This window comes from Empidonax traillii, unplaced genomic scaffold (assembly GCF_003031625.1).
Source record: "Empidonax traillii isolate 1590-97213 ecotype Southwest subspecies unplaced genomic scaffold, ASM303162v1 scaffold15:size5535645, whole genome shotgun sequence".
Lineage (NCBI taxonomy): Eukaryota > Metazoa > Chordata > Aves > Passeriformes > Tyrannidae > Empidonax > Empidonax traillii.
The window spans coordinates 5,518,691-5,535,727 of NW_020955208.1; the positions used below are offsets into that span (position 1 = coordinate 5,518,691).

Here is a 17,037-nt window from a genome sequence, read left to right on the forward strand (position 1 = left end):
GTGCAGGAAAAAAATAGTCTTGAGATGGATTCTGAACATGGGCTCATCTTGTTCAAATTATTACGGCTATATTAATACACACTGCTCAAATATCTGAACTAGAGGGGGTTTCCTAGAAAACGGGTAGTTTTGAATATATTGAGTACTTTCCTAGAGGGATTTTCTTCTGTGGTTAGGGATCTTCCCACAGCAGACAGCTCGTTAACCCACATCACTCTGCGTTTTCTACCTGAGGCCGTCTGAACCGCTGTTTATTTCTTTTTTTCACCATTACCAATATCCAGAATATTCCGCAAAATACCGGCAGGTGCCGCCACTGGCTCAGCAATCGCCCAAGGCTGGGCTGCTCCGCGGGCAGGAATGGGCACGGAGCCTCCTCGGTGCTCTGGGCACCCTCTAAAAGCCAGGAAGGCTTTGAACTGAAGCGCATCAGAGCTCCAAGCTCCAACAGCACATAGGGTGAAGGCCCCTCACAGCGAGATGAATTTCCCTGTGGCAGATCATCTCCCAGAGATGCAGACCTCATGGCTCAGGCTGCAGGTACCCACGTTGCTCCCCGTAGGAAATGAGGCCCCACAGATTCTCACCACTGTTTCCTCAGGTTCAGGTGAGGCATTTGGCAGCTGCCCTGTGTTTGCTGGGACTGTGCAGCTGGGGATGCTGATCCCTGGGTCTAAGCAAGAGAAACCGGTGGTGGAGGGACATCCTTGTCCAGACCTGGATGTGTCTGATAGAGACTTGACTCCTACAGGTGTTCCAAAGCAGTGACTTGGTTCCTCTGCCAAATCCATGGATGTGAAAGGAACAAGTGTGGGAGAAGCAAGTGCTCCTTGAATAATGGAAGAGTTAAGCAGTCCCCTTTCTCTCCCTGCTGAATCAGAAGATACTTCATATGTTTTGGTTCTGGAACAAAGGCCAAGCAAGTGCAATCGTGGCTGCTAAGACTGTTTTATGCCCTGGGTCACCATGACTTTGTTGAATGCACGAGCTGTACAGCAAACACTGATTCACCCAATGTTGTCACTACATCCATGAAAAAGATGGGTCTCTCCTCTCTTTGTGTCCTTGTGAAAACCAGTCATTGGACCCTCTCTCCATGACAATACTCTCCCTTTAAGAGAATGAGGGGAAGATTTCCCCATCTTAGCCTTCTTATTCAACAGTCCTGGTTGTCAAGGGCTGTGATTCTGGGTCATAATATGGCCCACAGCCCAGTTTTCTCTTTCCTTTGTTAGTGAAGTCACCATCACCAAAGCAGACCTTCCAGCTGAGGAAGACAGGCCATCTTCAGTCCCTGAAACTAGTCCCTGGGGCTTGCTTCATTTCAAATCAATTATGAAAGCTGAAGTTGCAATTTGGTGAAAAGAACATCCAGAGGAATGCAGCTGCTTGCCTGAATATCCTCTGACTGAGTCACGAGGGCAGGACACCCACTTGATAAGTAACCAGAGACTTGCCCATCTGCCCATTCACCCCTAGTTGGTGACCAAAGAAAGAGAAAACGGGGCTCAGGCTGGGGTAAAATTGTACCAGTAAGGAGAACAAGTTTAAAAAAGTCTGATTCATCAGTTTTTCCCTGCTGACACCAGCCACAATCAGGTCAGTGCCACAACAGTGTTCATAGGGTCTACAGGTGCTTTTGCAGACACACAGCCTCCCGGCTCTGTGTTCACAGCTGCACAGGCAGAGCCACAGCTGTCCCACCCTGAGAGCTCAATACACAGGAGGGGGAAAGGACGCTGCATGAAGGGGACTCCAGTTCACCAAATCCAGCCTTCCCAGTGTGCTCTTTACCCTTGCCAGGAACCCGTGGCTGTAACTGCTGTGCTGTGCCTCGTCACAAACCGGATCTTCAAGAAACTCGGAGCAGCTGAAACCTCCAGTTCCCCCAGCACTTCTGTGGGAGGAGAGGAATGAAGCAGAACGGATACAGGTAAGGTGAGCTGTGCACAGCAAACAAGCAGAGGTGAAGTGTTAATCTCTAATTCATATATTGAAATCTTCTACTCCAGCAGGCAACAAAATGAAATTTTAAAGGGACACAATTGAAATTGTAAGAACTTTGTGTAACTGCTGCAGTGCAGAGCAAGATGGGAGGTGTTACCCTAAGTATTCTGTTAATATAGGACAAAACAGGCTCTCTGGTAGGAGAATAGCAAACTGTCTTATAAATAACCTGGTCACAAACTAGCTGTCAATGTACACAAAACATTTATTTACAAAGGCATGCCAAGTCCAGACTTGTTTTTATTTTAATTTACTGCACTACAGATAGTAAAAGAGAAGCAACCAAACAAAAACTGAGCCAAAGGGATTGTGTCTGTGAGTGTGCCCGTTTCTTAGAGATTGCTCATATCCCTTTAAGGCAGCACAAAGCCCTTCTTTATAGTGGTTTGAAAATGACCTCCTAAATTGAGGCAGCAGGGTCAAACTGACCACACATTATCTAGCAACGTACTCAGCTATTGCCTCATAACTTACAGATTTGTTTATGGCTCATATAGTTAGAAAAAAGAAATTCCTCAGATCACTCTGACTTATCTTTTATAAACAAGACTCTTTTCAATAGTATATTTTGGGAAAACCATACAGTAATCTTGAATCCCGCTTTGTCTTGCAGAGACTGCGAGAAATGACAAGCATCTCCAAAAGCCACTGTAACACTACAGATCCCTCCTGCCTTCCCAGTTAACTGACAGATCATTCCAGTCAACTTTGAGGAAAATTCTTCTAGAAAAGTGTCCAACCAGCCTCCATTCAGGACATGGTTGTTACACCTGCAGTTACCTTCCTCAAACATTCATCTCTACTATTTCTCTGCATCAATCTGTAAGTAAATCCCTTCTCACACCATGTCTACACAACCCAAGTAGTAAAATAAACTTCAGTCATAAACAAGCAAACAAACAGCTCCCCCCACAAATAGCACAACTGAGGAATGTTCAGTTTGTAAAATCTAATCCTTGGCACTGGGACATGCCAGGACTAGAACTGCTGGTACAAACTCGTCTCATGCCTACTCTAAATGAGTTACAGAACTGGTGCTGTAACATGGCCCCCAGTTATTTTGCCTGGGGCTCCATATATTCAGTGCACTGGAGACAGTGACTGCTGAACGAGCAGCTAGTCACTCTTCTTTCTGTTTTCTCTTCATTGGCACAGTGTCTGGGCCACACATGGAATGTATTTACTGCACATCAGCCAAGCCCTGCGCAGAATACAGTTCATTTACTCCAGGGCATTTCTTTGGTGTCCATCACTGCAGCAGCCTACTGATTTGGACACAAATGTTTTGTTATCATCACCGGAGGTGAGAGACGGTGGAGTTAGACTAAGCCTAATTTTACAACAGAGGCCCAGAAGCCAAAATCTTCAGTTTGAGTGCTAAACTTGTGACAAAGACTAAATGCTTCCCTTACCCCTCACTCCATTTAGCATTTCCCATCCTTGTCTGTGGTAAAACACATTTCCAGTTCCATCAAACTCAAGCCTTGGTGTTCCAAACAGAGCATGTGGAATCTGGGAGACTTGCAAAGTAGCGCTTGTGAAGAGCTGAAGTGCTGTACAGGATCTCTGTGCAGGACACAGAAAGGACAAACCAATTTACCTGGCAGTGTTCAGCTTGCACTAACCACAAGAGTAGACCTTCTTTTCCTTCAACACTGTGGTTGCTAGTAAAGCCATCTCAGAACTGACTGCCAACATCTGCAAAGACAACAGCGCCTCAGTACCCAGCTTTGAGCTGCAGCCCTGTGCTCAACCCAAAACTTTGTACCACCACTGACAAGGTCCACAGCCCAGTGCTTCCCCAAACCTGCCCTCAGCGGTGCCCTCTGCCCATGAATAGACAGGGAACCCAAGGGTTTACAAAGCTGCTGCCCCATCTCCCTGGTCCTCAAAGCCTGCCCTAGAGACTGGCACCCAGCCTGTCTCTTGAGCTGAACCTTCTAACATTAGTAAGCCTACAACAGGAACTTGCTGAGCTGAGAGGAGAATGATGCCTACACATAACTCTCAACAATCTTTGATTCACAGAAAGCTATACAATCCCACTCCCAGTTCCTTCAAAATTCCCTCCAGGCCTCCTGTCATAACTTTTCAGACAAGATGCATTTAAATACAACAGCCCACCCTAGCCCTGTGTTTTAGTAGTCATATTTAAAAGTTGAGTTATTCGAGAAGTGAAAGGCAAAGCCTGGAATTTTTTGTGCATTTTGGGCAGGGGCAGGAGAGGAACCTACAGTACAGTCAGCACTGGTTATTTGCTGATTGCATGAGTACACACATGTGCTTAGGCCATAGTTTCCTCTGAAATTCTGACTGTAGGAACTGACTCTTTAGGGGGATAAAAAATAGAAAAAAAGAGGGAACTCCTGTACCATTGCCACCTATTCAAAGAATCAGCCAGTGGATCCATCAGGCCACCCAGGGAACTATTCCCACTGGAATTTGTGTTTTGTTCTCACGGCAGGCTCCAGAAATACCATGTTCATCTGTCTCCTGCATGATTAGCTCTATTGTAGCCCTGAGATTTTTGCAAGGACAGGAAGGTGAGGTCTTCTCTAGATTATTTTTTGTTTTCTGAAGTCAGCATGGTGCAGGTTTTGTTCTTTTTCGGGTTGTTTCTCAGACACAAGGGAGCTGCACCATTTGTTTCTACAACAGGTTTGTCCAAAGCCAGTCTGCCCAATGCAAATCTCCACCAGGAGTCTGGAGTCTGCAACAAGGGAAGGCAACGTTCTAATGCGAGAACATCCCCTTACAACACAAGAGCCTGGCAAAGCCACATTCCAGCTCTGTCTACAGCACCCAAAGGCATTTGATGCACACAGCAAATACACGAACACTGTAGTGGTGATGAAAAATACCAAAGACCACAGCAGGAGAAAGGTACCTGGGGAGTGAGGAGGGTCCTCTGTTTGCAGTGTCTGTGATAATTCCACACAGACCTTTATGTTTTTTATTGCATCTTTGTAGGTGGTGATGGGAGAAGTGGGAGCCTGGCTGCCATGGGCAGGTGAAGCCCTGCAGCTGCAATACACCTGCTTGAATGGGGAAAGCACTGCAAGCTGCCACCATTCATCCCCTGGGGAAAGGGGACAGCACTGCACATGGCTGTGCTCCTCCACAGCCAAGGGTGCTCCTGGGGCCACCTCATCTGCAGTCACATACACCCAACCCCTCAGAGCATCAGGCACTCACCCTACACGGAGCTCCCATGCCAGAGGTGGCCACTGGCAGGAGTGGGGAGAGGTCTGGCATGCACACAGCCCACAGGCTGCACCACTTGCCTGTGACCAAACAGGTACCAGAAAATTCATCAGCAAGAGTCTGGCACTCGCACGGCCGCAGCTGGACGCCCTCAGAGCCGTAGGCGTTGGCAGGTGGGCAGATGGCTGCTCCAGGCCCGGGGACACCGAGCACAGCACACACAATGCAGCCTCTGTTCACAGCACAAGCAACAGAATCGAAACCACTTCATTTCAAGGGGGCATTCAGGCCCAGAGCCACCACTGGCACAGGGACAGCTCTCCAAAGTGGCAGAGTGCTCCTGTGGATACAGCAGCATGCAACAGCTCCAAGGATCAGGGCCACTGCATTTGTCCACCCACAGGCTGAATTCCAAAGCTCTAGCTCAGAAAACTAAGCAGGATATAGTTGGGTTTTTTTTCAGACTTATAATAGATTGCTTAAGAGCTAAAGCCTGTATTTCATTACTCTGTTGTAGCAGGAACACAGGTCTGAACCATCAACCTTGTACCTCTCCACAGCTGCAGTGGAAATAATTTCAGGTACTCTTGAATGCAGCAGGTTGTTCACAAGGTTGCCAGAATGCTGTTTCACTTGTGCATGCAGCAGGCAATCCAGCAACAAGGTGCAGTTCAGCTTTGAGATGATTAAACAGATGAGAAATAATATCAGGCTTGAGGGATCCAGTTTAACTGCAGTTCCATAGAAACCAGCAGTAAAAAGGCTGTATTTTTTCCCTCATTACCCAGAATGCAGAACTGAACTCAAGAGACTCTTCCCCTACCTCACCGAGGCTTCACAGACTGATTCTTTTCATGTTAAGACAGAACTAGACAAAAGGACTTGAAACACCAGCACAGTTTGCCAGGGGATTATAATTATTCCCAAAGCCAAAACTAGAATAAGATGTTATCCCTGTTTGTGTTGCGTGAGCCAGTTACTGCCTCTTCAGAGGGCACCACCTAACACACACTTTGTATTCCTGTACACTTAACAGTAGCTCATGCTGATGAATTGAAAGATGCACTTTTAAGTAAAGGCTTAAAAAAAAAAAAAAAAAAGTCTTCAGCTCTTTAAGAATTGGAGCTTTTAAAGAAACCACAAAGCAATCAGCTTTTGAAAGCTCTTCTGCCATACACAGAATGCCATGAATCACACACACATTAGCAGATGTCATGTGCAAATCTCTGCTGCAACACAAGGAGGAGAGACCTCAACCGCTTTGGCATCAAAAATGTCATCTCCATTTTAAGCCTGCTGCTGACAGCTCTTAACACTGTAATTACAATTTGCAGCTTATAGTTGTGGGAATGTTGCAGAAGATACCACAGCAATAATACTGAACCTGTTTAGAAGTGTGATAAAATTACATGGAAACTTTCAGCTGCAGTATTTGAGTCAAGTTATACCTGAGGTTATCAGCTAAAGCAACATTTAACTCCACGTTGCAATGCCAGAAAATAAGCAAATTAAATTATTAAAGAAGGCAGGCAGGCAGGCAAAAGGCTTTGAAATAATAATCAGACCTGTGACAGAAGTTGAGCTTGGCAAAGCTTTAAGAGACTTTGTGCTTAACCTTTGAACACAGTGGAAGGCTGTCCATCACCTTGTGTGTTTGCTGTGAGCCATCTCAATGCAAAGAGAACAATACAGTTCTCATTTCCACTATCAAACTTAACACCTGCAGTGTCTGCACTACAAGAAAATTACCTGTCTCTGTACTGAAGAAAGCAATATGCAGGTCTCATTGGAGATTGGGGGTTTTCTCTTTTACCCTAAAGGGTTATTACTACACAGCCACTCATTGAGAGCTGATCGTTTTATCACATCATCATAAATGACACCAGGGCCATCTTCAGGTCTTGGCTCCTCTATAAACAAAACACCACCACAACAAAAAACATATGACTAACAGCACTGAAGAGAATGGAAAGAAAATTATAATATTGTTTCCCTTTATCACACTAAATTCATTTGCAAGACCATTTAGCTTACTGTTCTCACCTTCATACTCCACACACACATTTTCTAGTGTAGATATCACAGGAACTCAAGACTTTAAAAACTGAGTAGTTAATTTTCAAATCATTTGGGACAGGTTTTCAGATAGAAAGCTTTTAAAAATCCTTTTAAAAAGTAATATTTTTCACCAGTAATATATACTATTTTAAAAATTTGGCTATGATGCAGACATCCTTCCTACCCCCCTGAACAGAAAGCTGTTGATCTAAACTTTAATTCCCAGTATCGTTGCTTGGGAGTTTTACTAAATGTTTCCTCTGTGTTTCAGCACAGATCAGAACTTAGTTTCCTAGGTCACCTTAAAGATAAAATCTTTAAGTTTTCAAGCAGTATTTGTGTGTTAATAATGCCTTTCTGCACACTGTTCTACTCTAGAGGAGTATTTCCAGCTTACAGAAGAGCAGCATGTTTTATTCCCGGGCACATCTGTTTCCTACTCCTAAACTACACACTTGATCTGCACTAAAAGTGTTATCAACTAAATTTATGAAGCACTTAAGCACACTAAGTATCTATGTAAATCTCTGCTCAGCCCTTTAACAGAAAAGGATAGGGAAAGAACACAGTGTGAAAAATAATGAAAGATCTGAGTGTCAAAGTAACTCTGGTAATCTCAAATGTCATTGCCTTACCCAAAAGAAGAACTGGCACTTTCTCGTTTGTGACATTAAAAGAAGGCAAGATGAATTTTACGAGTTTTATTATACAAAAGAAGATCCAACCCCCCCCAAGAACTCTTCTACAGTTCTAAAAGTTTTGTTCTGCAACTTGTACTTCCATGTGCTTTTCCAAAAAGCCAAAATAAAAAGACTCATTAGTCTCACTTTCTTCTTAGCAAGAGTCTTGGAAAAACCCAACCGTAGCTGCATCAAAATCTGTTATTTATTCTTTGTATTCCAAGAATTGCTGAAGTCTTTTCTTATGTTCTGTAGACACTTGCACTGCACTAAAAACAAAAGCAGAACATTTTACATTAAGTGTAATACACCACAAAAATAAAGTCTCATGCCAAAATTGAGTACATTAAAATCAATTACACTGAAGCTAAATTTTAGAAAACCCAGCTATAAGAAAAACCTATGTTCCAAGACAAAGAAGTGTATTAACCCTTAAAACTGTCAATTTTCAGCCTACTACTAAAAGACACCTGTCCCAGGACACCTTGTCCATTTACTTACCTTTAAATACACACAGCAACTGATTAACTTGCAAGGATGACTTAAGTGAGAAAGAATCTCTTAAAATGATCTCTCCTGTATATCAAGCACTTCCAAACTGAGGGACATTTCATGCCCACAAGGAGAGATGGGCAGATGCTGCAGGAAGTTTCAGTCCCACATATTCAGAGGCCAAGTATCAAAGTCTGCCTGCTGTGACAGTAGCTGAGAAAGAGCCTTTGGGTGACCAGGCTGCACGGGAATTCCATTATTTGGACCCTTCATAGGATTCTCACCCTACAGAAGAATTGTCTCTACTTGATTTATTTTCTTTTCAGCAGCTCAGATTTATTAAATGAATGCTATTCATGAACTGCTTCTAAAGAGTTCGTGAAAAGTCACTAAGAAAAATTACCCAGAAATCTATGAATAATAAATTTCTAAGTGGGACCATATATCTATACAAGAACTTTTTAAGGTTCCACAAATCAAAAAAATACTAAAATACTGTGTTAGAATAATGACCTGAAGGGATTTTTTTTCCCCCCAAACTTCCCTTTTCACAGGTTCTACAATAACATTAATTAAACTAAATTCAACAAGGAAGCAATCGTGAGGAATTTCTTACTTTAAGTGCTCTCCAAAGACAGTAGTTATCCGGTACAGTGCTGTCTTCAGGGACGCTCTAAGTGCAAACCGTAGTGTTTTGTAGGATGTGTCCACCAGGCTCCCTGAGACCCGGGGGGGCTTGCTAGAAACATGTGGCAGTTTGAAATGTCTGTCTACAACCTGATTGAGAAAAACATAAATGAAATCAGGTCACCTGTTCAGTTATTTCATAATGTAACCATTTGACATGTTTGGGTCAAATAAAACAAAAGAAAATGCACATTCAGAAATTCCACCAAGACACACAAGAATGTATTGGAGACTGATCATTTCCCAGCCATCAACAGGAACACAGAACCAAGATTCTCTGTTACTAGTCTTAACTGCCAAGCACAGCACATGCTGCAGTAGAAATACAATTCTGTCCTGTATTATGACTTGTTTCTTTCAGAAACGAGGGTGTTGGGGTTTATTTTCCCCCCCTTGTGCCTGTTCTTGGAATGGATGACTTACACTGAAAAACTTTAATAACCTCTAAATTCTTTCCAAGAATGTCCATTAGGACAGCATAAAATGATTATGTCAATAGGACACGCACAGCCTTGGAAATAAATCTGGATTTTTTTAAAATACACATTGAACAAATATCAGTGACTTGAGAGTAATGTCTTAGCATTATGAGAGGGAACATCGTACAGATCTTATCTCCTGAGTTTGCAATGTCTCCAAGTGTTCCAAGTTGCACGAGGAATTGTGTACAGCCAAATACAGTCCTAACTCTGCATAAAGTATAGTAGTGTAATTGCTGCATCCCTGAAATAAGCACACAGTACCATTTTTTAATTTGAAACATCCCATGCTCTCTCCTACATTTTAAAAAACAGGGTTTTTATTCAGCTGTTTCATAGTGCACACAGTGACAACCAGCTGTTTTGTTTAGATGAACTGCAAAAGAGCTGTTTCGGTGGCAACAACTTGAATGTTATGGTTAGTCAGCAAGGTCGTAATGTGAAATTAACAGGACTCTCCCTAAACTTGTCCTGCAGTAAGGAACAGTTAACAGTTTTACCTCCTGAAGAGTCAGTAAAGTATTCAGGATAGCTGGCAGTGTAGTTTGGACAACTCCAAACTGGTCTTCAGTAAAGGAGGCTGCTACCAAGTGAGACAGACCTTTAAAATAAAAAAAAAAACAACAAAGAATTTTGCTCTAATTAATGCTTCACAAGTTGAGATTTCAGTAACAAAGATCCTGGCATTGCCTGAAGAATCTACTAGTGTGGTAGAGCTCTTCAGGACTTACTGCAGCCAGCTGACAGTTACCTCAGCTTTGGCTCAAGGTCTAAATCAGTCACTAGTTTTACAAGTGTATTATAGCTTGAGGTTGATAAACCAAGAAAGATTATATATTAAATAAATTTTTAAAAACACACTGGCTCCCTTTTTCCACAAGAAACAAGAAAATCCCAAAGTGCAACCACCTACTGTCGTTGTTCTGATTCTCTGCAGATCATCTTTTTCAGTTTATTTGCTAAGTTACTACCTGAGTGCCTCCCTCAATTCCCTGATTAACAGAGGAGCACTCAGAGCCTTTAGTCAGAAAAGCTGCTGTAAAAAGAAGTCATAAATGTGCTGGTGGAAAAATGTAAAAATGATACATGGCTTCACATGAGGGAGAAGCAAAAGAAATAAGTTTAGGAATCTCCACAGAACATAAAGTAAGAGATCTCGCATGGGATCTCAAAACTAACAAGTGAATTAGACTTTAGTCATGTTGGTGTCTGAAATGCAGTTGGGATTTTGTCAAAAGTGTTTCAAAGACTTTTTTTCTGTTATATTTATAAAGCACAGAGGCCCATAAAGTTTTCCATGAACCAACAGAGTGGATCACCTGGAAACTCCTTACCTTCCAAAGCCCAGATATGCATTTGGGCATCAGAGAAGACAGCCTGGATGGAGGCTTCTGGGTGCTGAGAAGAAATCAAGATGCTGTGAGTGCACTTTATAAATAATAATACCAAACCTGCAGGTTTCATTAAGGTATTACACATTCCATAGGGTCCTGTCCCTCCCCTCAGAACAGACAGGTATGGGATAATCCTGCTGTGAAACTCACAGTAAGTACAAAGTTGTACTTATGAAAAACCTTAGATGAAAATACAGGATTTAGAACCCTTACTCTATGACAAGGTACAAAAGGCCACAGCAGAGCCCCATGTGCTCCTGCATTTCTAGTCCCTGCTGCTCAGTCCCAAACACAGGATCACCCTTACCTTGCTGAAGAAATACATTATCAGTGCCCGTCTAGACAAGAAGTTTTTTATCTGAAAAGGAACAAAAGATTAAACTTATCATCTATATTTATCTAAGGTCTGCACAGTTGGCCCTCCTCAACCCTACCATCTTCACACAGTATAGAGGCACTGGGGGGTAAGGGGAGGGAAGGATCTGTGTTACGTAAACTGGTGGAGAAGGAAGTATCTATACTTCTATAAAATGGGAAGTTCTTCCGAAGATAATACCCAAGGTGCACCCCATATATACACTGCAGTTTTACTCTACCTGTTCTTGCTTGTTCTGAAGCCATGTGTAAATAAATTTGGGCTGTACTGCTTCGCTGCCAGCTTTTGCAGCAGAGAGCACTGGGAAAGGTGAATGCTGGGAACCATTCATTTGATGATCTACAAGAAAAAAAACACAGTATCTTCAGAAAAACTTTATCCTCACAATACAGCTCTCCATTGGCTACCACACTTATGGTACAAGACAGTTCTGTGGAAAAATCTCTACCTGAAACCGACGTCCACAGCTTTGGTCCCCTTCTCATAACAAGGGGACTTTGGAGCGGTCCATGCCAAGGGGAGTTTACATCCACAACTCCCTTCTTGCAATTTAAAGCAGGTGAGCTGAAGGGTGAACCAATGTCAGACCCAGGAGATGTCTTCAGAGGCATTAGGGAGGGTTTAACCAGTGGAGACATGGTGGATCTGAGAACAATGTTAGACCTCTGTGACTGGAAAGACACATCTTCTGTCCCAACAGCTCCTAATGACAAAGAACACACTGCATGGAGACAACAGGCTGGCACAGATGACATAAGAGACAGGTTTGTTATTTCATTGCTATTTTAACAACTTCGGTATCATCAGAGCTTTTATTATAGGACGTTGTTACCGCTGTGGTCTTGCAAAGAAGTACATCAGCATAAGCATGGAGTGTTTTCCAAGTTCAACAGTTTAAGAACAGCAAGTGATGAGAAGGATCCTTGTGAATTTTTCTCCTTTTGCTAGCCATCATTGCTACACCTGGTATAGATCCACATAAAGTGGGCTATTAGGATTAAGTACTAGAGAAGAGGCTACATATAGAAGAATGACAAGTCTTTGGCAAGTTTGGTATGTAAGAAAAGGCATGTCCATCTCAAAATTCGAGGAACAGCAGCATCAGAAGAAATTCACCTGACATACCAAGAGTCCCTGCTGTTCCCAGAGCACTGTCTGCTAAGGCTTGTGCTAACATAGCTCTGCTGCCAGGAGTGATGCCCAAGCCTGGCAGGTAAAACATCCAAAATGCTTGGAGACTGCACACAGCTCAGGAGTCAGACTGGGCTTTTCTTATTCTACAGTGATATTAGTGAATCACACAAACATAAACAAAACCTAATTTTACCATCTTAAATTAATCATAAGAGCAGTTATGCAAATTGCAAAGCATCTCTTAGCAAGTTTGTAAACAAACTGGAAACATATTCTTTCAAGCTTTCTAGTTATTTTGAGATTATCTCAACAAGAACACCTAAAATGAAATTTGGAGAGAATCTTTCTTGTTTGCATTTATTTCCAGAAATTCCTGTGACTCATTTTCCTCATAGAGCTTAACTAAGACTAATGTACCCACGTATCTATCTGTACTTTCATGCTTTACAAAGCTTTATGAGCATTTCCTCACATACCTGGGGTCTGTGGAGGTACTTTCAGCTCCCCCACTGGCTGCTTTGCTCTCCCGTTTGCTGCTGCAGCTTCCTGCTGTGCGATCAGCCTCTGGGTCAGATCACTCAGAAGACTCAAACACTCCCTTGATATTGCAGTCCAGTTGTGTGGGTGCCCACCTGACATACACACACAAAAAGGAAGGTTTAGCCCAGCTGCTCCTCTTGTATCTGTTCTGACAGTGCCCATGTGCTCTCAGCAGGAGCTTCACAGTGACAGGACTACTCCGTTTGTAGAACGCCACAGGGCATTTCCACTGTGACAGCTTGTTTGTTCTGAGAGGAAGATGAAAACATGGACAGATTCCATCCTCCTGTCAATGGATAACTCTAAAAAGATTTCAGTGAAACCTGCTAAGCAAGCAGGAAACACAGGCAGTTCAGCCCATCTGATCTGAAATCACTGAACAAAGTAATGAACAAAACAATATCAATGGGGACGGCAAACAGGTCTGAAGCAGTACAAACACTAGAATTCCTGATAAGGTGTTACAAAAAGTTCCTGAAGGCTTCTAAACAGTTTTAATTTACCTTCTCTGCCATATCTTTGAATATAGCAAAAGGCCTGTGTACTAACTGAAATTACAGCCAGTGTTTGCTCTCATGGCTCCAGTAGGGACTCACAATTTGTGCCTGATTTCCCCTCACTCACACCTCAACATTCAGCTTTCATACACATCTGATGGAATATCCAATCTGGACTATTTGACTGGGAGTGTAAAGAGATAACCTGTATGTCCTCACGGCTGTCATTTAAATCAGACACCAGAACAGTTTGAGTTTAGTAGATGAAACAATACGAATGTAGATAATTAAGCATCCTTTTGAAAAGGCACCACAAGCAATGAGGCCTCACAAAATTGCATAACTTATAAAAGCATCTGACTAACAATTTTTAAAAAAGGAAAAGAATCAACATGAAATAGGTTTTATAATTACCTGGCTGACTAAGGCTAAAGACTTCCTGTCGTCGAACGGGGGAGTACTGGGAAAGCAACATCAAGTCTTGTAAGGCTAAAAACTAACAAGAGAGGAAAATGTTTTAGTGCATGCAAAGTCCAGTGTATTTCCTTAAAAAAATATGTAGTTACCCATACAAAATCAATCCCTACCAAAGAATGAGTTCACACAGACTAAAATCAGCCATAAAACAGAAAAAGAAGGGAGGCAAATCCCTAGAACCGCTCTGGATGTGGCTGCTGAGTTGGTAAGAGCTTCTGAGAGCTCCAATTCTTTAGAGTTCAAGAAGATCTAACGCTATTTTTTATCTCAGCAGTTCAGGCAGAAGGAGCCTAAGACACAAAAAAAGTCTAAGGAAAGAACTGTTTTTGCAAACCAGAGCTCAACTACAGCTTTAGGGTCAGTGCCTTACAGGACCAACCTAACACTCTCTTTCATGTGATAATTAACGTGCACAATATGCATGACCCTATCATAAATTAGACATTTTTAGTAACATCTGAGATTATAAATTGTGCTGTGCTCAACTCTTCTCGACACACCCTCTGATAACACAGCTAAGATTAAAAAGGCATCGCAGCCTATTGTATCTCCAATCTTATCAGAAATCTGTACAATCAGTAAATGTGGATTTTGCGTGTGCAGGAGAATATTCTTATCTTTATTTACATAATACTTCTTTTATGAGGCCTCCAATTTTTAAGTATTATAATCAGTAAGTCCTATTAATGATTACCACAGACCAAAATTCTTCTTCTGTACTCACAGTACACACCAATACACTCATGTTGCAAACAGATGTTTCCCTCTAACTAAAGAAATCCTTACAGTAACGGCGTGGTGAGCACCAGCAGATGTCACTGCTAAACAAATTTTCACCATTAAGTGTACCAGCCTTTGTGAATGTTCTGAGGCAGCTTTTCAAGGAACTGGCACCTCAGTTAACAGAACCGGTACCTGGAAGATGTGACTGAGTGCTCCGGCAAACACCTCAGCACACAGCCAGCAGGGAAGGGGGTGGGAGTTCAATTACCTTTATAAGGGGGGGAGGATTGCTGTTTAAGATTTTGGGCAGGCACTGGTCTGTCTCCTCAGCAAATGTTGGCTGGACAGGAAAATGATGAGTCTAAATATAAATATCAGAAGCTGTGTTATACAGAGGAAAACACAAGAAAACCCTATGAAAAACCACACCTGAGCTGTTACTTGTCAGGTGAATGATGAGATACAAAAGCACATAATCCACTGCTCCAATTCACTGTAAAGTGACCTGGAATTTCTAACATTTACCAAAAAGACTTGACTCCTTATGTTTAAAATTGAAAAATCTCAGAAAAATTCAGATATTTTTATCTTAAAGTACCTTCCATGTACCCATAGAATACATAGCTAGGGGCATCATATCATTTTGAAAGAAATTCCTCTAACCACTTACCAGTGAAAAACTAGTGATAACATCTTCCAAAACAAGACTGAAACCTGAACTGCAATGTCTGTCTTGACCTGGGTAACCGCTGGTGAAGAACTAAGAATTCTTTTACCAAATAAGAAAAGATTTTAAAAATTCTTCTTTTGCACTGTTCCACTGACAAACTAAAAAAATTATTATTTTTATCATCATAATTTTCATGTCCTGTGTTTTAATAGAATTCCTGTGGCTACAACATTTAAAATGTGAATAGCAGTGCTTGAATTGTATCAGACATCACAACTTTTTAATTCTATTTAACATGGTTCAGTTTGGGCACAGATTAACTGCTAGTTTTATGTCACTGCACTCATCTTATACATCATAGCTTTATTCTCCTGTGTTTCCAACTGCAAAATTTAAATTTGAGGTAGCAATTGCTTTCAAAGTGTTAATAAATGGACTTTAAGTAGACTAAATTTCTTTCATGACTTCAATTAACACTATGCAAATACTTATAAACAGCTTTAGAAGTTTTTTAGCTCATTAAAAAACCTAAAATCATGTGAATAAACAAATGTTTTGTTCAACAGCCAAAAAGGCAAGGTCCATTTTATGCCTTCCCAGCTGGATGTTTTTGTCTTCCCCAGTTCTATAAGCAATACAGCAATTACAGACAGTGACAGTGTTCACTGGTGCTTCAGTTGTTACCCTCTGGAACACCTCAGAGCTGTTGTTATGCTTACACCTTTTTAAAGCTAACATCCCAACAGCACTGTATGCCATTTCACTCCATGAAGTGCTTTGCACATTGATCCAGGACTTAAACCTTACTTTTCCCCCCCCTTTTTATCTGCAGTCTAGTCAAGCTTTCACTAGAAAAAAAAAAACAACCAAAAAATAAGTTGGACTTTTTTCCTCTGTATTCTTACAAAGAAATATCTGTATTTGTAAACAAAGATCAGTCAATTCTCTGTTGGCAAGACTTTCTTTCCCTCCCTTCCTCTTCAGTCAAGGTCTCACATTGATTCTAATACAATTTATTATATATTTAAATGGTCTTTTTTTAGCCCTTTTAATTTGTAGGTTTATGGTTGAATGAAAAAGCACAAGTGTCTTAATTCCCACGGTTGCTGAAGTCTATTTTAATACTGCAGACCTAATTAGATTAACATGTTTCTGCTGTGGAGAACTCTGTACTTTGAGGGTTTGCTTAAATTTGAGCTTTCTAGAGCTTAGCTTGCAGGAAACAGACAGTTTATTGTTTTCTTAGCTTGTCCTGCTCTAAGGAGAAAGTCAGTTAATGCCCAGAACTGTTTTGACTGTTAGATTATCAGTTACTGTCTGCAGTGCATGCTGTGAAAATTCAAGGACTCCCAGTAAGTTATTTCCTAGTAAAACTGCTTTTGAAAGAAAGGATTATTTATCAGTGCAACCCCAATGTTTTACCTTTAGCACTGTCACAAGTACTAACCTCTGTAGCATAGATTTTGAAGAGCAACCATGCAATGTACCAGGTCATCAGAAGAAACACACCACACAACCAGGTATGGTAAAACAAGGAGACATCCAATAAGCCACTCAGAGTGTCAAGAGGATGCAATTTACTGGAGATAAAACCAAGAAGTTACAAGTACTTTAGTAGG

General features: G+C 41.7%; 3 protein-coding genes across 5 annotated transcripts in view; 1 reads left to right on the plus strand and 2 right to left on the minus strand.

Annotated features, from left to right (window-relative positions):
• The window catches only part of GLIS1 (GLIS family zinc finger 1), a 188,637-nt gene extending 181,575 nt beyond the window's left edge, over window positions 1–7,062 (minus strand). For 2 of the 3 annotated variants that reach the window (XM_027894777.1, XM_027894750.1), the window contains exon 1: window positions 1,795–1,918. The gene's annotated coding sequence lies outside the window, so the exon portion shown is untranslated. Of the gene's footprint in view, window positions 1–1,794; window positions 1,919–6,960 lie in introns of those variants that run through there. The other variant, XM_027894760.1, reaches the window with a different exon arrangement.
• Window positions 1,828–8,095, plus strand: LOC114062878. Its single transcript, XM_027894806.1, has 3 exons — window positions 1,828–1,933; window positions 4,666–4,890; window positions 4,978–8,095. The coding sequence occupies exons 2-3, from the start codon at window positions 4,690–4,692 to the stop codon at window positions 5,617–5,619; spliced, it is 843 nt and encodes a 280-aa protein (XP_027750607.1). The 5' UTR covers window positions 1,828–1,933; window positions 4,666–4,689; the 3' UTR covers window positions 5,620–8,095.
• LOC114062874 (nucleoporin NDC1-like) lies at window positions 7,956–17,000 on the minus strand. Its single transcript, XM_027894792.1, has 11 exons — window positions 16,866–17,000; window positions 15,017–15,109; window positions 13,963–14,044; window positions 12,988–13,143; window positions 11,826–12,080; window positions 11,598–11,716; window positions 11,309–11,359; window positions 10,942–11,005; window positions 10,108–10,208; window positions 9,058–9,218; window positions 7,956–8,218 (listed from the first exon to the last, which is right to left on the minus strand). Exons 1-11 carry the CDS (start codon window positions 16,911–16,913, stop codon window positions 8,155–8,157), a joined length of 1,194 nt encoding a protein of 397 aa, XP_027750593.1. The 5' UTR covers window positions 16,914–17,000; the 3' UTR covers window positions 7,956–8,154.
• Between the last annotated feature and the right edge of the window lie 37 nt (window positions 17,001–17,037).